This window comes from Corvus brachyrhynchos, unplaced genomic scaffold (assembly GCF_000691975.1).
Source record: "Corvus brachyrhynchos isolate BGI_N302 unplaced genomic scaffold, ASM69197v1 scaffold80, whole genome shotgun sequence".
NCBI classification, from domain to species: Eukaryota; Metazoa; Chordata; class Aves; order Passeriformes; family Corvidae; genus Corvus; species Corvus brachyrhynchos.
The window spans coordinates 2,646,080-2,672,827 of NW_008236769.1; the positions used below are offsets into that span (position 1 = coordinate 2,646,080).

The window sequence follows — 26,748 nt, forward strand, 5'->3', positions numbered from 1 at the left end:
AGTTAAGAGTCACAGTTGAGCTTCTTTTCAGTTTTGCCAAAGTCTTCTGCTAGTTTATGGAGCAAAATGGAAAATGGTCTTTCTGATCCAAGCTATATTTGACAAAGAAACATTTCAGCAATGTTCTTGGAATAGGTAAAAAGCCAGGGAGAGTTTGAGGGGGTTGGTACTTTTTTTTTCTGGAGGTACATTGTTTCAGATCACCTCTTTGTCTCTCTACAGCTCTTCTGCTCAGTCAGAGGAAGAGGGAAATGCTTTGTTGTAAGGTGACTTGAGACCGTAATTCTTTCTAGAACCTACTTTTCAGCTGCGTCTTCTTCCAAGTTTTTTGTGTTAATTCCCGTGGCCATGTTTTTTTAACACAGGAACTAACATTGCCTGTGTTCCACATTTTATTTTCTGGTATGTAGGTGTTTCTCAAGCAAAGTGCATTTCTTCCAAGCAGGTGTTGTTGATCATTTAAAAGAAAAGAAAATAAAAATCTCTTGTGTAGCTCATAAGAAATATGGAGTAACAATAACATCAGGCTATGGAAACCCCTTCATGAAATCTTCAGTGACATCATTTATGTTTCAAAGTCATTTGTTAAAGAGTTGAACAAGATGGGGATGAGTAGAGCTCTCATCTCAATGGTAGCTCTCTACTGTTTTCTTTTTAGACTTCTTAATGATGGAAAAGTTAGCATATTTTCAGAATTGTCTCTTTAGAAAAATTATGGTCTTAAACTAGTAACTTGGAGATATTATTGATCACAAATAATATCCTCTAAGTGGTACATAATAGTCCATCATTTCATTGTGCATTAATGCACAGAAACTGTGAAAGTGACTATAAAACATCTACTTCGAGGTGAATGCTTTATCGTGTTTTGTCTTCTTGTGCCACATCTCTTAATAGTTCAAATAATGTACAGACTATATATTAATAGCAAGTTTTAACTGCATTTTTTTAAGATTAGACAACATTTTTGTGTGATTAAGTGTTTTAGATTATATGGAGTGTTGTAAAATCTATCATTTATTGTACTAAACCTTTATGGTTGAGCAACTAACAGCCTCTGCAGAGAAAATACTAAATCAGTCTGACTGTAATGTGTAAATCACGCTCAAGAGAGAAATTTACCTTGTACCCAGATATTCAAAGGCATCTACTTTAGGCCTGTTATTTTATAGGTGATGTCAGAAAACTAATTTTTTTTTTTCTTACAGAACTGTTATTTTATTTAGTTTATATTTAGTTCAGTCAGTTATAGCTACTTTTGAAGTGGTTCAGTCTCCATTTTGAATAACTTCTTTTTCTGGAAGAAATACAGGTAAACCAGTAAATATGAAGTAAATTGTAACTAAGATACACATTAATTTCTGTGCTACCAAAGATTGTAATTTGCTTGCTTGCTTGCTTGTGTTGACTTAGATCAACATTCCCTTGTGAACCTCATGTGGTTTTTTTCCTTAATTTCTCCAGAAGTCTGGAATTGGTCTGAAATTTTTTTCTTGCTGCTGCTGTTATGTCTTATGTTCAGTTTGCATTAACTATTAATGATTTTTATAAGCTCCTTCATTTAATTCTTTATATATTATTACTATTCTTCTTCATGCATACGTTTCTGAAACCAGGAAGGATGTTGAAATAAAGGTATTCTTTATTTGGTTTACTGGATGTATCTGGTACCTACCATTTTTACAAATAATACTTACTGTTTAGGTTGTAAACTTTTTCTCTTTGAGTAGAAATGGAAGTAGTTTCAAAGACTTTAGGATGTATAATTTTAATGCTTCAGGTTAAATTTACTAGTTTTGTGGGCATTCCAATTTTTAGATGGTAATTATTATTATTACCACTAAACTCGCACTCTCGCAAATGTGTATACTGGTTTTCTGTTAAATGTCGTGCCATTCTTGATGGGAAGATTCCTTGAAATACATGTACATTTTTTAAGACTACCCAGGCTTCCTTGGTTTCTGTGTCTGTTTTTAAAAAACAGCACTGTTTCATTTGTTCATCTAGGTTATCACAGCTGCAGGCAAGGGACAATTTTCCTTATTTTCTTCCTGTGAGGTAGCTTAATGTGTTGGACTACAGAGCTATATTCTCACAAGAGCAAATGCTATTAGCTGACACTCTAGTAGATGTTACAGGCATTATAGCAATAAAATAGCAATTTCTCAGTATACTTTAAAGTATGTTTTTCCCCTTCTTCCTTTCCACCATTCTTATGATCAGTCTTCACCTGGTATTATCTGACTGTCTAGTATATTATATTGATCACACTTGTGTAGTTGACGTAAAAATTAATCTCCTGGGAGATGCCCTGGGCAAATGTGTAGTTTAACGTTTGCTGCTTGTAGAGCAGGGGGCACCAGGGATGACTTGAGATGAGCTGCAGAAATACATAATATGATTGGAAGGTGAGAAGAAGGAATCAGGACTTGTTACCTTTGTTGAATGATTTAACGTTAACTTCAAGAATTTTCAAACCTTCCTACCATCAGGCTGGAAATGGAAGGATTTTTAGTTTGTTCAGGTGTCTTGACTCACTGTATATGAGATGAAAGAGATTGAGTCAAAGCCAGAACTTTTACACAAAAAATACCTTCTCTGTATTTGTCTAAAATTCAGAGACTTGAGGCAGTCTTTGAGAAACCTGGAGAAGAAAACTACTTAATGTAATACAGAGTTGTGTCAAAATGGTGCTGTTTTCATAGATTGCTATTTCTGTATTTTAGTTTTATCTTATTGATTGCGTGTTTTGAAGTATTAATCCTTGTCATTATATAGTAAATTTTGTGCACTGGAGGAAAGAGGGGGATGTGTGTGTATTTGGTTTATGGCTGTTGTAAAGGACATCTGAAAGATGTAGTGGACTGAGAAGAAATCTCATAGTGGCACTCTTAAGTGCAGAAGTAGTTATCCAGCCTGAAGATGTAATTGGTGTAAGTGAAGAAGTGCAGGGACATGTTGGATATGAAGGATGCATTTGATGAAGGACTTGTCTGAAATTGAAGTGACTGTAGCAGAAGTTGTGGAACAGTGTGACAGAGGGAATAAATTTCCAGGACAAGATGGTGTGACTGAAGAGCTTTTAGAAGAACTCAGGGATAAAATGTCTGAAGTCTTGCTTAGAATGAACTTGATTTTTGAGGACTGGATGGTAACAAATGCACATTTTTATAAGTGCACCACCATCTGCATAGTTCCAAGTCTGATGTTTGTGTTGAACAAATCGGTAGAGTTTATAATAAATGTATTGGATACCTGGATAAAGGTACCATGGAAAATTTACGTCTTCTGTAATGAGAAGCTCTTCCCTGCAGTCCTTTGGAGTTCTTCAGAATCAGCAAAATATTTGCAAGGTTGATCCAGCTGTTATAATGAGACATGCCTTTCTAAAAGGTGTGTCTGTGCCTTGCCAAAGGCATTTAATGAAAAGAGTATATCAGTCTTAAATCGAGGATCATCAGATCAGCAGCTGACTTGCTAAAGGATAAGAAGAGGGTGTGGAAGTAAATGGTTATCCTTCTCGGTGGAGTCATAGAGACCTGTAATGCACAACTTATTTTTTAATGACCTGTAAAACAGTGTGAGTAAGGGGTTGATATAGTTGGGTGAGTTGATTGGTGTAATAAGGATGAGGATAAAGTGAAGAATTTTGGAAGAAGTTTGTGAAAGTAATTGGGCAATAAAATGGCAGCAACAGCACATTGTAAAAAAATGAAGAATGTATTGAGGACGAAAACACTCCTGTCTTATATAAGATGATGGGCATTGAGCTGACCAGAAATCTTAGATTCTTAGCACAAGTGATGAAGGCAGATCATATCTTAGAAATTGCTACGGAAATGGTAGAAACAGAACATCATTATTCTAGTCTGTAGATTTGTGACTTGTCTGCGTGTCAAGTACTATTTCAGTTCTGGTGGTCTTACCTCACTTTTTTTTTTTAGTGTAATAAAGATGGAAAGAACTCAAAAATTATTAAGGTGGCACAAATGGCTTTTGTGTAAAGAATAATTAAGTAAAACATGGATTTTACATCTGCAAAGAGACATCTAGTTTTGTATATGATTGCACATGGTAAAAAGAGGGTAAGTGGATTGATTACTAAGTGTTTCACTGTTTAGAAGTGGGGAACATTAAATAAAGCTGGCAGGAGGTGTTTTCAAAACGAGTGAGATGAGGCATTTTTTTTGGAATGGAGTGTTGTACTGCGAAGCCTTTTGTAAGGAGTGTTGCAGATGGCAAAATTTGACATGATTCGAAAGGAAAATCGGCTCTTTTTTTTTGTCCAACAGAGCTATGTAGTGTGTAGAAAGCGGGTCCTTCTAAGTAAGGAAATACCCAGCTGTGCAAAGAATTTCCTACCTTGATGATAATTAGCATCTGCTGTGATCTGTGCTTGACAAGATGGGCCTGATCCAGTTATTTCAATGGAAGAGGAAATTTGTGGTTGTGTTGTCCTTTAAGAAAAGAAAGGATAGATGAGTGTTTGCTGAGCTTATTTGCAAATGTTTCAAAAAGACTGCATTGAGGAGTAGGATGAATGTGTGAAGGATGGCTGGGAAAGGTGGTACAGTCTGGGAGAAGTGTGTGTGTGTGTGTGTGTGACTGAAAATGAGAGCAGAGGAAATGGGAAGCAGGCAATATGCTGCTTGGTTTGGAAAACCAAAATAGGTACAGAAGACAAGAATTTTGAATGTACTGATTGGTTCTTTAATACTTCATTTCTACTACACCAATTCTGGGGTCTTACTAGGATAATCCTGGATAGGTATGCTTCCTCTCAGATGTTATATATGTAAGCTTGCATGGTACTTAAAACAGATGACATAGAAAATCTTCTTTTTCTCCTTCATAGTGTTTAAGCAGTGCTGTTGTATACACCTCAAGACAATGAGCTCAGTCAGCATTGTAGTTTGATCAACATCAACACAGGCTGTTAAACAAAATAAGTTACAGAAGAAGTGTAAGTTGCAGTGAAAGATTTTGTTGCCAAACCTATAATACATTGTTCTTGACTGGTTTTGTTTACAGGATTTTGAGTAACAATAAAATAACAGAGTTGAAGAATGGTTCCTTCTCTGGATTACACCTTCTTGAAAGATTGTAAGTACTTCTTAAAAAGCTATTTTCAGTTTAAAAATTAAGTGATATACTGTTTATGTTTCATTAATAATTGTGAGAACAGAATGTCTTAAATAAGAGATGTGTTCTTTATTTTGATGGGTTTTTTTGTGATTGAAGAGTTAACATAGTGAAGTGTTCTCTTAATATGAATGAATGAATTGCTCATTAATATGAATGGCATGTAACAGCAAAAAAGGGATAATCTCACCTGCAGGTGAGAGGGCAGTTTCAGTGGGAAGTTCACTAGAATGCTATAATGGACGGATTTGCTTTGTTGGTTGTTTCATTATGCAAACACTTACATTGTAAAGAAAATTACTTCTTTAATTTCTTAGGAAGTGTCAAACCCTTTGTTGAACTGTTGCAATGTATATTTGCAGGGGAAGCAAGTGTATTAGAGCCTCTAAGAGAGAGTGGATTTATTATAGATTTATTGTTGACATTTATTTAAAAGGTTTTGCTGCTTACTTCACAACTTCAGTATATGCCAAATGTACGGAGGGTGGGAGTGAGTCTGATGGGAGCAACTTTTTGGATATTTTTTGCTTCCTGTTTTCACTTCCCCTTGCAGATGATACATTGCCTATGGGATAAGAAGCAGCATTGTAGCTTCTGTTACAGTCAGCTTTTTTCCAGCTGGTAGGAGGTCAGGATTGGCAGGTTGATCTACCTGGTAGCAAGCATAAACTTTAGAGATAAGGATTTTTCTAGGCCATTTGACTGGGAAAGTAGCCAGTTTCATAATCATCTCACAGCATCTAGGAAGAGTTCCAAATGGCTTTTGGCTTCAGGGGATTAAAAGTATTTTATTCTTCCTCTAAAACTCAGAGGCTCCAATCCCAGTCACCTGACCTAAATAAATTCAAACACTTCTACCATTCCCTCTCCCACATACCAGAAGAAAGTGTCTTTTCACTGGCAGATGAGCTTTATTGTAGAAGGAAGCTGCTGTGCCAAAGAAGCAAGGTTATCAGCAGTGATGCCATTTGCTTAGGTAATAAAGGCATCTGCTGACAGCTGTTATTTTTTGAAACTCATTACATTTTCAGACAGGAAATACTTGAAACTCTAGTTAGTTTGAGATAATGATTTAAGTTTTCTCCATGAATCCAAATCCTAATTTTCTTTAAAGTCAAAAGAATGCAGCTTTCTTCCATTTAACTCCTGTCCTTTGTAAGGGTTTTTTAGGTTATTTTAATATCTTCTTTCATGAAAAGGAAAAGAAGGCAGAAAGGCTGGCATCATGTTTGGAACATTTAACGTGAGCTGGGGTAGCAGTATTTTAGAGGGTATGGTAGTCTCATCAGAGTGAGAACACTCCTTATTGTGCGCTGTTGTAGGAGTCAATGCATCAACAAACATTTAATAATGGCCAGGTGTCTTCATTATAAGTGGAGGGATAGCTAGTGTGCTACAGTAATTATTAATGATAATATTTTCTTCTTTTTTCCTTTCATACATGCAAGACTTGTTTAAAAGCCATAGATATTTAACCATAGTAAAAGTAAATTTTTCTTCTTTAAATGCTTTTCTGACCTTGGACAGAAACTGCTATTGTAATGAAAATAATTTTTCAAACTTAAATAGATAATCAATAGTAAAAGGAAAAACAGTCGAAAGTCACAGTAACTATTTTAAACATTCACATTATGTTAAGTAGTTTCAAATTATTTTCCTTAATGTTCATTGTGATAACTTGCATGCTTTGAATATTGCACTTTTTTGACATTTTTTGCTTATTTTATTTTTTCTTACTATTCATGCTTCCCCTTGTTTCCTTATGAGTGTAGATAAGTTCCTTTCCCCACATTTAATTTAAGAGATTAAGTGGAGATAACAGAAATAAATTGTCATTATTTAAACAGTTAATTCAGACAGTATCATTGTCATTTTACTGCTTACTAGGAGAGAGATTCTATATGCATTTCATGCTTGTTTGTTCATTCCTTGTAATGTTATATCTGATAGCAAAAATATTTGCCATTTCTTCTTAGTGGTTTTCAGGTAGAGTTTATGTATGTATTGATATATTTAAATAAAGCCTTTAGAACAATAAATCAGATGAATATGTCAGGAATGTGTATCTGCATAATAATTGATTGAATTTTAATCAACACTGACAACTTTATAATTCATCTGTTAACATACTAAACTTTTTTATCCTGTTCAGTTATTTAAAAATTTAATGAAAATGTAGATATTTTTAGATGGTTTCTATCATTTTAATAATTTTTCCTGTAAACTTGGGGACATGGTATCTGCAGCTGGCAACTTGTTGCACTTTAGATTATCATTTTACTCAAACATGTTGTCACTTGACCTCATCCCCATCTGATAATTCTTCTCTGTTACTGTTGAAAAGGGATATAGTTTTGGGGCATACAAGCAACAAATAAAACAGTGATAAATAATAGTTTTAATAAGTAATTAATTATTTACAGATATGTTAATTTATGATAATTTGAATTTGTTAATGCAGTATTTTCTAAAGAAGGTGATAAATTTACGAAAATAAAAGTTTTATTTTACTGGAGGGTAAAATGTTTGTTAATTATGGTAGAAAATGACTATGCTATGTCTACATCTACTCTTACAGGAAAAAAGTATGCAAGTAAGAGTAATCTTAACTGTCTTAAGTGGTAATAAAAGTGTCTGTACAAAAAGATGCTAAGTATTTTAATCTCCATTATGTTTTGATATTAATTTAAAATTCAACAAAGACAAGTGCAGAGGATCCTGCACCAGGGGAAGAGTAGCCCCACATACCAGCACAGGCTGGGGGCTGACCTGCTGGAGAGCAGCTCTGTAGAGAAGGACCTGGGGCTCCTGGTGGGCACCAAGTGTCCATGAGCCAGCAGTGCCCTTGTGGCCAAGAGAGCCAGTGGTGCCCTTGTGGCCAAGAGGGCCAATAGTACCCTGCATTAAACATTGCCAGCACTCAGCCCTGGTGAGGTGCACCTGGAGTGCTGTGTCCAGTTCTGGGCTCCTCAGTACAAGAGAGACATGGAGCTCCTGGAACAGGTCCAGAGGAGGGTGACAAAGGTGATAGAAGGGACTGGAGCATCTCCATTACCAGGACAGGCTGAGGGAGCTGGGCCAGTTCAGCCTTGAGAAGAGACGACTTGGAGGGGACCTCATCGATGTCTGTCAGTATCTGAAGGGAGGGTGTCAGGAGGATGGAGCCAGGCTCTGCTCAGTGGTGCCAAGCAACAGGACAAGAGGCAACGGGCAGAAACTGATGCACAGGAAGTTCCACCTGAACATGAGGAAGAATTTCTTTACTGTGCAGGTGACCACACATGGAACAGGTTGCCAAGGAGTCTTCCACACTGGAGATATTAAAGAACCATCTGGATGCAGTCCTGTGCAGTGTGCTCTGGGATGACTCTGCATTTGGCGAGGAGGTTAGACCAAGTGACCCACTGTAGTCCCTTCCAACCTGACCCATTGGGTGATACTGGGAAATGTAAAAATTCTGTCATAAGCATTTGTTGGATTTGACTGCATAAGATCTACACCCCAGAGAGCCGTGGAAGGGATAGGCTGACTTTGTAATATGTGTAATGTATAACCTATTTCTGTAATTTCTTACCTTGTGGTCTTCCTTCATTTCCCTTTTGAAAAAACATTTCATGTAGGAGGAGTCCATGGTAGCTAATATGTTTCCCATCTGACATTCATTTTCAAGTAATGTTAAGGAAAAAAAGGTAATTTATCCAATGGTAGTTAAGAAGACTTAATAATGTATACCTGTCAGTATGTATATATAGGCATAGTTTGTTTGTGCCTGCGGGATGCTTTATTAAATAATTAAGACAGTCTTCATTGTGCTGAGACAGAAAGCAGTAAATTTTAAAGTATGTATATGTGCGCTTTTAAATCATAGATGACTGGCTACTGAAACGGTTCATTACAAAGTGTAATAAAATTAAAGGTTTGGGGTTTTTTTTACATGGCAAACCATATTTAAATACAAGTAATCTTTCATCAAGATACTTTTCACATCTTAACAAGAACATTAGGCACAAAAAATATTTTTGTTGATAAGTTGCTATTTGTCCACTTAATAATGGCTTTGATAAAGGGCTGTTCTGATTTGGCACAACAGTATCCTCTGTCATGAGAATGGTTAAACAGAGTTGCGTGATGCTGAAATCTGCATCCTGTGAGGTTTTCAGGCCTTCATTGGATGTGACAGTGGGGCAGTTGATCTGATTTAGTTGTACTTTGAGCCAGAATTTGGATTACATGACTGACATCAACGCATCCCTTGAAACCTAAGTTTTTTAACTCTCCTAACATCTGTTAGTTGCCTTTGCTGATGAATATGTGGTACCCTTATTTACAGTGTTACTTAGATTTTGGAGTAAATTAAGAATCTTTTATTAGATTCTCAGTGTAAGATTGCTCTATTGCCTGGCTGTAGAGCACTGTTCTGTTTTGGTGTAGGGGTGGGTATTTTTGTTTGGGGTTTTTTTTGGAGTGGTTTTCATTTGGGGTTTTTTTGTTTGTTTGGGTTTTTTGGTTGGTTGATTTTTGTTTGTTTTCCTTGTTTTGTTTTTTAGATGTATTCTTGATAGATGGAAGATGCAGTTACTATAATATGAAAGATGTTACCCTAACTCAAATCCTCTCTGGCGTTTCTATTGGACAGGTTTTCTTCCATTTGGACAAATAAGTATCCATAGATATATCTTGTTGGTTGAGCTTTGCCAAAGAAAAATTAAAATCAACATCTGAAATCATTAATTTCCTGTTGCTAAAACTAAAATATGGTTTATACAAATGTATTCATAGGTGTTAAAAACAACACAAATTTTAAAGCCAAACACAACTTTCTAATGAGGTTGTCTCCCCCACCTCCCTTTTATGTGAGAAATACAAATCTGTTGGTTTAACCACTACTGTAATTGCTTCATTTAAAGACTGTCCTAGATGCTGGAATCCTGGTAGTTGTACCAGCCTGTGTTGTATGAACATCTTTTACTGTTTCTGAAGAGTTGCTAGACATGTCAGCACTGTTAATTTTGAGATCTTATGGTATCTCTTCTATTATGGTATCTTTCGGTATGTTTTCTATTTTCCTCTGCAATACTTTTTGGTAAATTGATATACAGCTAGTGCCTACCCAAGGACTGCCACTGGGAAGGGTAAAAAACCCCAGCCAAACAGAGTCTCCCCAGCTGTTATAGTTGCAGGCTGAGAAGAGTCTTAACGCTTTGGACATTCATTGATATGAATCCATTGCAGTGGGTTTTTGAAAGAGTCGTATCAGGGAATACGCTTTGAATTTATGGAGTTAAATTAAAGATCCCTGAGTCTAGACTAGTGGGTTTCCAAGGCTTGTTGTCAAGGTTTTTCTCCCTCAGTGGCTTCAACAGTGAGATTTTAAGTGGGAGTTACGTGATTTTAAATCAAAATTTGAAATATGAACAGAAGGTATCATTTTTCTTCCCTACATCAAAGACTGATGGTAAGTGAGCGATGAATACCTTTTATTAGTGTCAGGTTTGTCATAGTCTGGTACACCATGGTGTTTATATGCCTGCTGAAAGAACCAGTTCTTCAGGCTCCTGATACTACTACGTTGGAAGTACTCGGCAGTTCCTGCCACCATAGCAAGGGAAGGAAATAAAGTTGAGATAAGACAAGTGTGTATATGAAAACCAATTTACTGCAAGGTGAATTTAAAGTACTTCCAAGTATTTAAAATGTTTAGGTATAGCATTCATGTGTGATACGTGTGCCGTGACGCTGTCTGTTGTACCATGATTTGTTAATCTGTCTTCAGGAAATGCTGTTGTGAAATCTTGGGATGAATTATGATTTACTCATGTATATCTATGTGATGGTAGAGGTAATTCTCTTGGGCAGTTCTCTTTCAGGCAGAATTATTAATGTTTTGGTAGACGTATGAGATATTTTTTCTACTCTTGCAAATTCAAACACTGTTTTTAAATGAAAGTATTATTTTTCTTATCAAATGTAGAAGTTTGGATATTATGGAGTGAGAAACTTTACGTGTAGTAATAAGTGCCTGTGAAGTTTCAGATAGTAGTAAAGTAAAAATCTAGGGTGACTAGGGAGGTGGAAGTAATTTTAGCAGTCGTGCAGTGATAAGGTTTGTTCAAGACTGTACAGGTGTTGTCAGCTGCTTTCTGTGACCTTTGAATTAAGCTGTATCTGCAGAATATCTCAAGTTAGGAGTTAAAATTCCTAAATCACTTGTACTATTAATAAAGCAGTTTAGTGGTTTACATTTCTCCTTGCAGTCTCTGGAAACTTAAGATTTAGAAATCTGCTCTGAAGTTTTTTCACCAGCTGTATTTGGGATTTTCAGCTAGGGCTTTGCTTTTGTGCCAGCAACATAAGTGGAAATTTTCAGTGTTGTGTCTTCGGTGTATTTTTAAGATCATGATTTGCTTTTTTTGGTAGATGTTGGGCACTACTGAAGTATTGAAAATTGGATAGGCTAAAGAAGTCAACATTGTGCTAGACAGTATCATACTGTGTAATAAGCAAATGTCTCTCCCTGCATAGCTATAACCTGTTCACACTGTGGCAAATTATCTTTGACTCTATACCATTTCATGTGATACGAACTGATAAAGTGTTTAAGGGAATACACATGCTGCTTCTATTCTTCCTTGTTGTTAAAATACAGATTTTTCCAATTTTGAAAGATGCTATGTTAGAGAAATTAAAAATGTGTTGTTGGGGTTTTCTATTGGTGTTTTGTTTTGGGGTTTTTGGGGGGTTTCTTTGTTTTTGGGTTGTTTTGGGGGGTTGGGTTTGGGGTGGGGTTTTTTTTGAGTTTCTCAAGCAAATTGAGACAAATTAGGTATATCTTTATGACTATATCTGTTTTAAAATGTTATTTATGGTAAATGTTATGTCTTAATTTTTCTCCACAGGGATCTTAAAAACAATCTTATTAGTACCATAGATCCAGGAGCTTTTCTGGGGCTTTCATCTTTGAAAAGACTGTAAGTAGTATATTTGGCTAGTCAGTTTCAACAGAACAAGCAAAAATCTCCTCAGAGAGAGTAAGTCTGAGCTTCTGGAAGTTTAGACAGCAAAGTTATTATATATTAACAGTTGAATATATATGCTGTCTAAATACATACACACACATGCATAAAACAAAGTTTGCTTTCAGTCTTACGACTGAAGAACATCTGCTGCTTGTGGCTTGGCAGTCTCATTTGTTCTGACAGTCTCTTGTATTACTCCTTTCTTTTTGTATTTGAGTGGCTTGAAGCATCACTGGGTGGATATTTGTTCAGAGCTTTGATTCCATCAAATCTTGTTTTGTTGAACGTTAAACTCATGATTTTTATTTTCCAAAGGTTACAATGGAACATGGAGTCCCTTGCTATTAATACTACACTGAAGTTGCAGCACTGTTAGGGCTGCTTTAGTGAAGGTTTTGCCAACATTCCCATTAACATATTTTTGGGGGATTCATGCCTTGGCTGTAAAAGTTCTGTACCACATGAAACTTGAAAAACAAAAATTCAGCATTATTGCTTTTCTTTTCTTTTTCTTCTTTCTTTTTTTAAAACACTTCAGATTTTTGGAATATTTTTACAACTTTTAATTCTTAGTGAATTTCCACTACCTCCCTCCACCCTGTTTCTTTCTTAAATTTTTAGAGTATATATGTTCATTTGTAACTGATCAGATGATCTGGCTCACTTAAAAGAAAGAGTATTGGTAAATGCACTTCTGAAAACCTTAAAAATAAAACTGAAGCACCAATTCTGGATCGTTAATACTTGCAAGCTTAATTTTTATTACTTTAAGAATATTTGGCAATTTGATCCAAGACCTATATTGAAAAATATATAACTTTTAACTATTTATCTAAGTATAATTATAGAAGTCGTCTTTTTTTATGTATCATAAAGGCACTAGTATAGGTCTCTGACATGTTAAAAAAACAAGTGATACGTATCTCTGTGTGTGTATATATATATACACACACATATATACATACTACACAAATATGAAAATTTACTTGGTAGGGGTGTAAGCCAAGCCTGTTTAAAGAAATTTATTGGTAAATCTAGACTTTTTGAATTGTATATGGACAAACTATAATTACTTAAGAGATGGATTAAGGAGTCTGTGGGCATGTGTATACACCCATATAGCAATACCTTGTGGGTTTTCTTGAAAAAGACCAAATATACATGTGGTGTAATCTGTTGCTCATGAATTTTTGTTTAAATACTTCTGTTAGCAGGCTGTATTTCATTTGGAAATAAACCAGTTTGTTCCAATTTTTCCTTTTTTCTATTTATAGAGACTTAACTAATAACCGAATAGGCTGTCTGAATGCAGATATATTTAGAGGACTTGTAAACCTTATTAGATTGTAAGTATAATTTGTTCTATATAAATACACTTATGTTTCAGTCTTGTGTCAGTTAACATTCTGTGTTTCAGGGGGAGTAGTTTATTTAAGTGTGCTACTGAAAGACAGCCAGTGCCTATGGTTGTGGTTTGTTACTCAGTAGCAAGCGTAAAAACAAGTGTTGGGGCCAACCCAAACCACGCTGTTCAGTGGTCTGTTGACTTCGCAACAGTTTTCCAGTTCTTAGAATGTGTAGCAGGGAGGGAGACTAGCAGACTGTACAAAATATTTTCTTCAAAAAAATATTTCAGCATTATAGACTCTTTCAATATCTATGCCTTCTCTACTGTGGCATTGGTGTCAGTATATTTTGCTGGCTGTCTTGCATGTTTTGAAGTCATTCATTTACTTTAAGAGGATAACACGTATGATTATGGAATATTTCTTTGCCCTGGTTGTTAGTTTCTTACACACAGTGCTTTCACTGATATATAGAAAGTGATATGGCTAATATTTTTAAAAAGCATTCTGTTAGATGGAACATGCTTCCTAGAGCATGTTAATAGGAACACATCAGTTTACCGTGAACAGCAAAATTAATTTTACAATTCTTGAAATTTATGCTCAACGTGTGCTAGTTTTTGCTTTAAATGGAAGTAAAGTCTTTGCATTTAATTTTTTTTTCCCAATCTTAAAATTCTTCACCTAAACCAGGAGTGTTAGAGAACAGTTTATTTGGAGATCTTGCTAGGCTATTGAGACCTGATTATTACTCTTACAGTCTTCTGAACTATGACAGTGTCATAATAGTAACTTAAAACTTTTAAACATAGTGTTATCTTGAAGAGAGGGGTTTTTTCTATTTCAAATGTCAGTTGTCTGAGCATGAGTTCAAATCATACTTTTATTTTTCAGGAATCTTTCTGGAAATCTGTTTTCTACACTTACGCAGGGAACATTTGATCATCTTGGTTCACTAAAGTCTCTGTAAGTACTTGCTGCATCTGGTCTTAATTTGCATGATCATTTGTGTTCTTAAAAAAAACCATTTTATATACACTTGCTTGTACTACAGTTTTGTATTTTTACTTTTAATCCCCATAACAATATCTGAATAAGCATGTGGCAAGTGCATGTATATGGGTATTTGGGTGTTTATAAAAGCCCCTTCAAAAGTTGCTCACTATTTGTTACATTATTCTGAAGAAACAAAGCTCTTCTCCCATTTGGGCTTCCAAAAGCTTTATTCTATATGTGTCATTTATTAATTTATAGTAAATAAATAGTATTTGACACCTTTATAGCAGAGGGAACAAATACTTTTAAGCAAGATGTTAGTCCTTTGTGAACAGTATAGTTTTGTTACACATAACAATGGGAACATCTCAACCTCATGTCATTTTGCTCTCTCTTGGTTTCATGAATTGTAATCTTGTGCAAGAAAGAAAGTATATTTAAAAAATAAGTGCTGATGATCAGCTTATGCTTTTCCCTGGTAGTCATGGCAGCTGGCTTATTGTACTGGGGCTTTATCAAAAGCTTTGGTTTCTGAATTTGACACCAAGTTAATTTCTTGTTTATAAAGAAGAATGTTTCTTTCCCTCCTCCGTCTCTTTAATTGTTCATAAGTTGTTGTTCCTGATATTTTAATTGTCTGCATAAAGGTTGCTGTCCAAGAACACCACAGATGTGACGAGAACCTGGATATAACGGTTGCCATTAAAATAATATCTGTCTGGAGGAATTCATGTGAACAAACACCAAATGGGGTTTCACAGGAATGTTGATTTAGTGTTTGAAGTGTTCTGCCTGTGATGTTGTGTTATCCTCTAGACATCTACAAAAAGAAAATGTTTTCAGTAGAGGTAAAAACCAGTGTAGACATAGCCATATATTTTGGTACATTTTTATCTGTTTCTAAACAGATAAAATATTAATTTCTGAACCGATAAAATTAATTAATCCCTTAATTTAGCCGTCTTCAGCAAACATCTATGGGGTATTTGGTATGGCTTTTTAGTAGAAAGTACAGAAGTACTGAAAGTACAGAGAAGACTGTGAGTCAATTAAAAACCTTGTGATTTTCATATGAAGCAGAATAAAATTGTATGAATACTGCTTTTGAAAAGAGAAATAATTGAGCTATTTTTAGTTCTGTTGATTTTACTGCTAAAGCATTTGATTGCTACAGTGAAGCAATGAAGTTTCTTCTTAGGTTATGATGGTGCATATTCAAGCAATCTTTCTTATTGCTCACCTGAAGTAGCATGAACGCTCTCCATGACAGAAATTACTAGAATTTTTTCATGTGCCAGTATTAGATACTCCTTATATTTATGGAGAGGATTCCTTTTCTCAGGGAGTATGTCCTTTTGTTCTCAGAGTACAGCTTGTGGAGGATTAGAATAACTTCCAGTAGGTAGAGGTAGGCAACTCCACAGTAGTGTAGACTTCGACTGCTTATGTCTTTGTGTCTGTGACAGTGAGAGGCATTGCACAGCTGTTGATGTCAAGCTTTCAGACCTTGCAGTTTTGCAGTTTGTCACTGTAAATACCTGTGTTTTGTTGCAGAGAATTTCAGACTGATTATCTTCTTTGTGATTGCAACATACTGTGGATGCATCAGTGGTTAAAGGAAAGAAATATAACTGTACGTGAGACTAAATGTGCCTATCCCAAGTCACTTCAGTCACAGACAGTGACTGGTGTTAAACAGGAGCTTCTCACCTGTGGTAAGCACTCCTCACAACTGATACGTATTTTCTAATGCATTCCATGTTCTGTTAATGTTAGTGAACAGACTTTTTTGCTTTGTTTCATTTCCCTAAAATTCAGCACTTAGATGACAGTGGTAATAGTACCTCCTTTTCAAAGGCCAATCTTTAGTTGTGATTCAGTATTGCTAGCTTTTGGAAATAATAAATAAATTGATGATGGTGGATGTTATTTTGTAGTAACAAAGGCGATAAACTCCTTTTTCTTGCTTATCTGTATTTTTCAGAGATCTTTACCTAAATTTCACAAGAGGAATTAGAAACTGATAATTTCTTTCCTAGGTCTAGCTGTCTGACTTCAAATACGTGAATTATTTTAACCCCAGATTTCTGAAGTTAAAAGATCTTCATTTTTTGAGTTACTTTCCTGCATGGCAATTCTATTCTTGATTAGCCTTCTTTTTGTGACAAAACCATGACCAACTTGCTTACCTTCTTTTTTTTTTTTGTATTGGAATTATTCCAACCATGAAAATAAAAACTCACATGTTACTGTGATTTTGAAGTCTTAGTGAATAATTGGGAAGAACTAAAATGCATAAATATGTTTTTCCTTCTAATTTGTATTTTCCACTCTTTTAGATGTGGGCTGGTAAAAGAATTTTGAAATATATTACATCAAAGGAATACACATTTTGAAAAAGAACATAATGATAATTTGTATTTTTCAGTATCCGATGCATTAAATGTAGTTTTTGTATACATCTTGCCAGATACAACTTTATACTCACTTAGTGTATTTCTCTTCTCTTTTGAAAATTAGGTATATAACAGATTCTTGCTATTAATTGTGGGTTTATGTCTTGAATTCTAGAACCACCACTTGAATTACCGTCTTTCTATATGACTCCATCTCATCGTCAGGTGGTCTTTGAAGGAGACAGTCTACCCTTCCAATGTATGGCTTCATATATTGATCAAGACATGCAAGTCTTGTGGTATCAGGATGGGAAGATAGTGGAAACTGATGAGTCCCAGGGTATTTTTGTTGAAAAAAACATGATTCATAACTGCTCACTGATTGCAAGGTGAATCCGTAGTGAGAAAATGTATTTTCTACTTCTTACATTCTGCTCTGGTTTGGTGACTATTTCCATAACTAGTCCTCATGTCCTCACTGAGTGAACATGTACACAGAAACATCCCTAGCAGGGAAGTAGTCTTCACACATCTCCTATTAATGATGAAGTTTGAGGAAGGAGGTCTAGAGATTTGGCTAGTCAAAGCTATATGCTTAAAATACTAGATTAGCTAGAGGAACTTGCAGTTGGGTTTTAATTTTCTGCAAGTTTTACCCAATGCATTCATTTAAAATATGTTTGTAGTAGGATACATTTGTTCTCATGGAATATTAAAATGATGAAGATGTTGAAAACAAGGCATTTAACTGAATTACTCATGGATTCTTTACTCTCCATTTTGAACACACCACAGTTGTTAATATTGTTCTCCAGCAGAGATCTGTAAGTGTAATTTATTCTGCCTGCAGCAAATTGTTGACTTATTCAGCATCTACAGTGGTTAGATGTCCTGTAATTGTATTAGTAAATTAGAGCTTCAATGTTTATAACAAATTATGCATTTGGGAATTTATTTTAGTCTAACCTCTCTAAACAGCTAAGAATTTTGTGTTGAATAGCAATGACAACACTTTGGGAATTTGGACTTCTCATCTCTTCTTTCTGAAGTCTAGGGACTTTTTCCTGTGGTTGTTCTGTTTGTTTCCTACCTTGGCAAAATTGAGAGCCTGAAGAACAGTAAATATTTCTCTGTTAATTACAGTACATGGAGATGTAAATAGCTCTGGTTTTGTAAGATCACTCATGGCTGTATGTAATTTGATGTTTCTTCCATTGTCTTTCTGTACTTAATTCATCTTTTGGTGAAAGCTTATGTAAATTTTATTGCAAAAATGTTGGGTTTTATTTGTTTAATTTATCTTTCCAGTGCGCTGACAATCTCGAACATTCAGGCTGGCTCCACAGGAAACTGGGGTTGTCATGTACAAACCAGACGTGGGAATAACACAAGGACAGTAGACATTGTGGTGTTAGAAAGTTCTGCACAATACTGCCCTCCAGAGAGGGTTGTGAACAATAAGGGGGATTTCAGGTTAGTAACCCCAGGTTTTTTTCAGATTAAAGAAAAGTCCATTTAATTTAGCTTCTAACTAAGATTCTATGATTTTGAGGTGCCCATGTGGATGCTTGCTTGTAAATGGTGTGTAATAGATTTTTAACTGTTCTAAATTACTATGTGTTGACAGAAGTGCATGAAATTATCCTATGAAATGTTAAACTTTGAGCCTGGTAACACATCCTTGAAAGATACTGAAACTAAGCTATGATATTTGAAATATATAAATGAAATTATTGGAATAGTTAAACTTCTGTAGATTACCTGTAAGATCAAGTTAGACCACATACTGACAGGGGGCTTTCTGCCAGGTTATCATTCTCCTTTTTCAAAGCCTTCTGCTCCTATATGACAAAATCACTATATAAGAAATACGCAATATAGTTTGGATCTTTTTTCCCCCCTGTGAGTATTAGAGTAAACAATATGAATGGTGCTGCTTCCTTTTAATGATTGTTGGGACTGTAGTGGTAGCTGTGATATTCCGTTGTGTTGGGTGTTGCAGAGTATTTTATCTTTTGTTCTTACCTCTTCACCTGTTTTCCCTTTTCTGATCTTTCTGCTGCTGGTCACTCTAACAACACGTTACTCCTGGAGGTGCCAGCTGTAACAGATAGCTTCTGTATAGATTCTCTATATGTAAGGTAATTCACTTTATGACTACTCTGTGTTTTACCTCCCTGCAGTAGTTCCTACTGAGAATTAGTGTCTGCAATAGCATTGTGTTCACTATGGTGCATAGGGTTTCTTATTGTTGTACAAACTGCTTTTATCCACTCATTTCACTTTCCTTATGCTGCTTGGCTGTGTTGATCTTCTGCTTGGTCTTTTGTTTACAGTTAGAAACTTTTCCTTTCCCTGTGTGCATTAGAGTTTTTAAAGTCATCTTCTTTGTATACAAATCTAAGACCATATATCTTTTATATTAAGAAAGGAAAAGTAAAGTTAAACCACGTTGCAGGGACATAGTTTTTAGGGGGAGGCAAAAACAAGCTTTCAGTTGCAGAAGACCTCCAGCTGTAGCAAAAATTCACTTTAAGTCCTGGCTGGGAGCATTAGTTCCAACCTGATCTCCTTTATGGTCATCACTTGGACAGTTTGAGAAGGGTGAGTATGAGGAACTATTATTAAAGGGAACTAGTGTTAAGATCACTTGCTGCACAGAGGCAATTTAGAATTATTGAAGAGCTTAACTTTCACATTGTAAAGAATTATTTATTTAAGTAACTTTGTGCATGTCCTCTTTTTACACTGTGGTGGTTTCAACTGCAGAGATAAGCAGTACATTAGAAAAGGAGAACTTCCTGCTTTAGATAAAAGGCAAAGAAAGTCAAACAGATGCAGGTTGTATTCATCAAAGAACACATCTATTTAAATCACTTATGCATTTTTTTATGATACAAGTGTGAATTGTTCTTCTTTGATTTGCCATTAGAGGTGAAAACAGATGGTAAAGGCTTATTTCAAAGCGCTTTCCATTAAATTAACCTGTGCTGTTCAGTGACTGTTCAGTGTAATAGGATTTACCCCCTCTGGAATTCAGTAGAAAGAAATAAGATTTCAGGAAATGTTCAACTTATCAAAAAGTTCACTGTGTTTGGGTTTACTATAGCAGACTTCCACTTGTAGCTTGGGTAGAGTAATAATAAAGAGTAATTTTTCACCTTAGAGAGCATATGGAAATAAAGCTTTGACTAGTGAGAAAATGGTTCTGAGCAGATGGCTGTAAATGATCCTAGGTGAATTTGATTTTATAGTTTTTTTAGTTGGAACTGGTTAGTCATTTTAGCTTGGAAGGTGTTTCAAGAATGGCATCTAGATTTTTATCCCTGCAGAGATGGGATAGCAAAGAGTAACGAAGGAGGTATTTGTCTTCAGTGTCTTTGGCTCAGTATTAGTTCAGCATAGTTTGTAAAGGGCAAAAACTTCATCATGGAATCTATTTCCTTTAATTTAAATATTCTAAGTCTTACTCAGGTAATATCCCTGAGTATTTTATAACTAATTATTAAAATGAAAATACAGTTTGCATGTTAAAATATTTCTGCCTCAATAAGTCCTTTAACTGTTGTGTTTAACATAATTTTATGCTGGTAGGTTATAGAATTCTTTCTTAAATATAAGAATGATCTTCTTGTAAACTGTTACTCATTGGGTGTAATATATTTTAAAACTGTAATTATCATGCTGAATTTAGAGAATTACTAAGATGTAATGCAATAAGACTGGAGTATCTGTAAGCTAATGAAATTATGATATAAGAACTCATTGTAACTGAAAGTTACTGTTCTTTTAAAGAAATGAGTGCTTTCAAAACAGAATTAATATGTATGAAAGAAAGGATTCTTTTATAATCTCACGGTCTGTCTTTTTCTTTTCCCCTGAAATGAAATTAAAGTGCTTAAACATAAATGAACCATCTTGTCCTACCCAGCTGTCTACGCTCATGTATATGTGATAAATTTTGAGCACCTAATTATATAAAGTAATGAAATAAGTGTTAATACAGGCCAAATTTGCACTTCTGCTAGCAGTTGGGTAAACTGTGAAAGATACTCAAGCTTAGACTCAGAAGAAATTAAGAGTACAGTCAAACTTACATAGCCTTTGTTTGTATGGTAAGAATTTCATGTCATTAGTCACCTTTTGAGCCCTGCTGGAAGGATGTCCTCTTGGCTTCATGGAAACTGGAGAATGCCTCTTTAGCTCATGTCGTATAGGTATTGGGAGGAAACAGTTCTTGACTAAGAATGGTACAAGTTAACATTCATTTAGCAAAACTAGGGAATAAGGGGAATGTAGTTAAAGCTAAAATCAGTTCCCCTATCTCATTCACCACTGGGCTGCAAAGAAACTTGTACCTACACAAGGGGTTTTGTGTGTGGGAGAGGAAGGAGGATAAAGGGACACTGTTGCTCAAAAGTGTTTCTCTTCATGGCGCTGTGCATTTGTATTGTTTTTGTGATGTGCGATTATGGCACAAAGCTGTTGAGTTTTAAATTGCCCACTTTTGATGTCTGGTTTAGTAGAAAGCTATCTAAATCACTCTACAAATAATACATTACTTTTAACAGTAAAATGTTTCTGTACGTATCTAAATTTGTTCTAATGGTAGCATAGACTATAAGACTACCTGTCATTGCTTGTATTCTTTTGAGAAGATTATGGCAAAAGATGATAAAATGCTGTGTAGGGAGATGAATGTAAAGCAGGGACAATAAAAGGACAATAATGAAAGAGGGGGGTAATAAAAATAGGAAAAGTGGAGATAAGAGGAGGGAGAAAAGTCAAATAACCTTGTGATAATCTAATAACTTTTGCAGTAGTGTTAAACACTGAAGCTCTCCATTTTTTTCTGTTTGATGGCTACAGAAGTTCTGGAAGATATACATATATATAGCTTAGAAATAATACTTGTTTGGAAGCATAGTAATTAAAGCTCTCCTGAAAAACTTGTGTTATATTTGAGTCCTAGTCTGAGAAACCAGAGAGAAACTCTGTTTTCTCTTTTTGCAGTTCGTTAGCACTAGATGCAAATAGTGAGAAAAGGAACAGCATGTGCCATATTTCAGTGAAAATATTTGTCTTGGAGGTTGTGTCATACAACCTCTGTCGGGACCACAGAGCTTAAATTATTCCAAGGTCATGTGGTACTCAGTCTGTAAGGTGATACATTCAGTAAAAACTGAGCTGACCACACTTTTACTGAAAATGCTTTGGAAAAATACAACTTTTAGAAGACTGTAAAGACAGAGACAAATACCCCTTTCGAAGTAGCATCTTTGATGTGGAAACTTAATATAAAAATTTCAGCACTGATAAATGGTTTTGGAAATGATGTTTTGGTACTCCAGTGCCAGTGTTTCTGGAAACCTGACTGCATTCTAGAAGTGGAGGTTTGGGTGTATTATGCAAGGTATTTGTGGGCCTGCATGTCTTCTAACAGCTGTGCCAGCTGATTTATTAGTTGTCCTCATCTGCCTGTTTTCTTTTTGGCTTCATTCTCTGAAGGCTTATTATAAATATATTAAAATTGGGACCACAGAAGTATTTCATCTTTGTACTTGTTTTTCCAGTCTGTGTTGAGTCAGAGTTTATTTCAATTTGTCCCTTGTGACATTTCAGAGACTTGGATAAGTGCACATGTATTGTATCCTGGTGTCCCTCCCTCCCTTCTCAGCAGATGCATAACTTGCTGTCTCCATGAGCAGAGTTGGCTAGTCACGATGCAATCTGATGTTTTGTTAGCTTGCTGAGGTGCATGTAACATTGCACTAAGATTACTACTGGAATTGTGGCAATTCACAACAATGCTGTAGTAATTTTTTATGAGGAAGATTTTTGTCCTTTCTTTTGCCGTCTTCTTTACAGTTAAAAAGATGGTAAGAAACTTATGTTACCATTGCAGAATCTATAACTGTTCTTTTAATTAATTTACATTCTCTAGAATACCTCAGTATGATTCCAGGCATTTAAAATACATGCTAATTATTTAAAAATTTTTTTTCTTCTTTCTTTTAACTACCTCCAAAGATACCAAATCTTGCGTAAGTTTTCCTTTCTGGTATTGGTTGATGGTGACACTTCTCTTAATTACTTGAAGTGGCTGCTGAGGCTCTGAGTGAGTGCATATTTGCTGGGCTCTGCTGGATACCCAAATAATCTTCTGTCACTTCTAGTATTCAGATACTCTGGTGATGGTCATAATAACAAGTTTCCGTTTCTTAATGAAATTATGTCATTTCAATATAGAGAACTGATCTGTAATGCCAACACTGTTATAAAAGGTAGTTAAACTTAAGTCCTTGTTTCCTAGTTTAGTTTGTTGTATTTATCATCTAGTCTTTTTCATTAGTTCTCTTACCAACTTAGAATTCTTCTGTGGTTGTTGCAATGACCTGTGCAATATAGGGATGCCACCAGCAACTATCTTTTTGTTGCTTCTTGCCCAAACTTAAGTAATGGTAAAAATGGCCTGAACTAAGTATCTTTCTACCATTATTGAATATGTTACAATTGGTCTGTTGGAACGGATGAAGAATAAATGGGAATTTAAGATAGAAAAAACTTCCAGTATACCCTGAAAATTAGTATCTTCTATCACTTAATATAATTGAGAAGTGTAGGCTTTTGCCTTGGTCCATTCCTGGAGTTAATTCTCTTCTCTCAGGAAGAACTGTGATAAATTCTATCATCTTCAGAAGAGGAGATACTTAACTGATGAATAAGGAGGGAAAATGGTGCTGACTTCTTCAGTTTCTCTGTGTTGGCAGTATTACTTAAATTTTTAGATTCCTGAAAATGGAACCTCCTTCAAAGTGTTTACTTCACCCTCCTGCAAACACAGATTTTTTTTTTTTATTAAGTATCAATATATTCTTAGCAGTTCTTAATTTAGATGATAGTAGTGAATAAATGGCTATTTACTAAAATGCAGTCCAGATATAAAAGCAAACTTTAAATCCCAGTGTAATCCACAAAAATTTTTTTTCAACCAGTTCCAATTTTTGGACACAACTGCTTTGTACAAGGCCCTTTGAAATAGTTAAAATTTAGAAAAACTATGTTAGCTCTTAAGACTGTTAAAAGAGCTTGACATAGTGATGTTACAGAAAGCCTGGAATGATCCAATGAAGCTCACTTGCTCTCAGTTTTAGATAAACCATATATGTTGGATTGTTAAATTTGAGATACCTAGCATTCTGCAGTTTAGGTCTGTATGCTTTTTACTTTTAAAATTTAAGAATTCGTGCTCTGAATGATAAAATAGTGCTTATGCATATGACAGGGTAGAGGGACAGAAGCAGGGACAGGCAGACTGGCTGCCATTCCTTGTCCTTGTCCCTTCTGTCTGCTCAGCATTGCATCTTAATTCAGGCATGGTTTCCTTCTATTCTTTTTTTTTTTCTTGAATCAGTTCTGCTCTAATGAAGGATCAGTGCATTAAAGATGTATTGCAATTTATTTACTGTATTTTTTTTAATCTGTGTTTGTTTTACAGATAAAATACACAGTAAAATCATCAGAGAAACTGGAGAGAACATTAGTTTTCCAAAGAAGGGCATAGTTTCACATACCTTGAGTGAAAGGAACTGTTTTCTCCTTTCTTGACACTATGAATGATGTTTTTCCCATTAATTTCTATTTGGTATTTTGTTTGCAAAACTGGTCAGAGTGGTTGTAGTACTGCCTCTACTGTTCCTTGAATACTGCAAATGTAGTCTTCTGTTCATATCTGCATTTTGGTACGAATATGAATGCAATTGTTTGGAAGTTATATTGATGCATGTGTAGAGGACAAGTAGAAAGTGAGTATCAACTAGTTTTTATAGTGTTAACAGGGAATTTTTCATGAAGTAGGCAAGGTTTTTTATCAAAAATTGTAAACTATTTTTAGTTATTTTATAAGCACCTTCTTCTCTCCACCTGAAACCTCATGAAAGAATTTTAAAAAAAGCATGCTAGCATTAGAACTCATTTTGTTAATAGCCACAAATATGAACAGCTTGAAAATACTGAAGATGAGCCAAGGTGGCCCTTTAAATAGTTTAGAGATGCTTAGTTTTGAGTGTCTCTTTATTTCATGTTGTAGTGCTTAATCCTTTTATTTACTTGTCATGTAAATTTGTCTAAATATGAGGGTTTTTTTTTTCCTTTTGACTCCCCAGGTGGCCCAGAACATTGGCAGGCATCACTGCATACCTGCTGTGTACACGTTACTCTGCTGGCAGTGGGATATATCCTGGCAACTCACAAGATGAGAGAAGAGCCTGGCGCAGATGCGACAGGGGAGGGTACTGGGCAGATGAGGACTACTCCAGGTGCCAGTATGCAAATGATGTGACTCGAGTTCTTTATATGTTCAATCAGGTAATTTGTGCATTTCTGTAAAATCAAATTATGAAAATCTAATTAATGAAAATTTAAACTCAGAAGACCCTTCATCTTTTTTAAGCTGGAAATATTGGTAGTCTAGATAGGTTATGATGGACACATGCCTCTGAGTACAATACTGGAACTTGCAGGTTTAGGTTAAAAGCTTGGTTTAGTATCTGTTTTGAGTGCCCCTAGGTTGAAAGTGCAAGGAAAATTTTATTCCTTGTACTTGTCTAAAGGATAAGAGAGTGGCTTGTTATGATTATTTTTGTCAACTGGATGCCCTGCCCTGCCCACATTCTATAAAGAAACAAGGCAGGCTTATTCTGTAATGGAGAGCAGCTCTTTTCATTATAATAATAGAGAGTAGTCAAACTCTGCTTTGCCTTTGTTGCTGTAAACCTTTGATAGATTTGGTGTAACTGATAAAAGTTAACTAGTGAAAGTAGTGAGTATTAACTAGGCTTCTTTATTTGGTAGCACTTAACCAGGATCCAAGAGAGTATTCTAGAATTTAAATTGTAGCTATGAAACAAAATTTTTCAGCTCCAAGTTTCTGTTGAGGTTCATCTAGGTAACGCACACTTCCACTAACACTGTTCTGCAGTGGTGTACCCAACCTTGTCTGTATAGGTGCTGTGTTGTAAGTTACTCCATAAAGCTTTGAACTTCTGGTTTAAGCTTGTTTTCCAACACATGCGGTCAGATCACTAGTATAGATGCAACAGGTCAAACTATGGAAATACGAGATTGTTTGTTTGCTTGTTTTTGGTGTGGTGTTTTGGAGTTTGGTTTGGTGGTTGGTTTTTTGTTTGTTTTTTAATAATAAGGCTTGGTCACTGGAGTTGATGATGTTGGTAGCACCACTTACATTTAGCATGAGGCTGTGATGCTTGTCTGAGCCTAGGGTAGGATTTCTCCATTTGTGTGGGTTTGGAGTGTTTTGGTTCATCTCATATTCTTTTAGGGAAAACTTCACACTACTGATCTGAAGTGCCTCAGCCCCCAAGTGGGACAGTCGGATCTGAACTGGTGTTTTCCCCTTGGGATGTCTTAGATTTATACACACAGTGAAATCTTGATGTCCAGTTGCTTGGGCTAACTCCAGTTTGAGGCAAAAGACTTGTACTACGTATTGTGAGATGCGTTGTTGATGACTTGCTCCCTCTGTGTTCAGGTACTGCCTAATGCAGACATAGCTTTTTGTTTCCCTGCTCTGGTTCCCTGAGGACCCCTCAGCACTGGTCTAACAAAGAAAAGGAAACAAAGGGAGTGGCTGTTTTGGCCCAAGATAAACTTAGAGGCTGACATAACTTCTGCTTTACTGCTTTATATTCCTAGCACTAGAAGTGCATGCCATGGCTTGATCCCATGAAACACATTTGAGGGCTCAAATGAAGATTGTTCTGTCTTAATGACTGGTTAACAGGTGAGAGATGATGCTGGGGATCACTCTGTCCTTTTCTGAGACGCAGAAAG

The 26,748-nt window shown here is 35.6% G+C and overlaps 1 protein-coding gene across 1 annotated transcript in view; it reads left to right on the plus strand.

Moving 5' to 3' along the window:
* Window positions 1–3,899: 3,899 nt before the first annotated feature.
* ADGRA3 (adhesion G protein-coupled receptor A3) overlaps window positions 3,900–26,748 on the plus strand; it is a 47,425-nt gene continuing 24,576 nt past the window's right edge. The window contains exons 1-9 of the mRNA XM_017727560.1: window positions 3,900–4,085; window positions 5,032–5,103; window positions 12,039–12,110; window positions 13,433–13,504; window positions 14,399–14,470; window positions 16,055–16,215; window positions 17,072–17,285; window positions 18,205–18,369; window positions 25,062–25,263. Of these exons, the coding sequence (XP_017583049.1) occupies window positions 4,072–4,085; window positions 5,032–5,103; window positions 12,039–12,110; window positions 13,433–13,504; window positions 14,399–14,470; window positions 16,055–16,215; window positions 17,072–17,285; window positions 18,205–18,369; window positions 25,062–25,263 (1,044 nt within the window). The 5' untranslated portion in view covers window positions 3,900–4,071. The remainder of the gene's footprint in view (window positions 4,086–5,031; window positions 5,104–12,038; window positions 12,111–13,432; window positions 13,505–14,398; window positions 14,471–16,054; window positions 16,216–17,071; window positions 17,286–18,204; window positions 18,370–25,061; window positions 25,264–26,748) is intronic.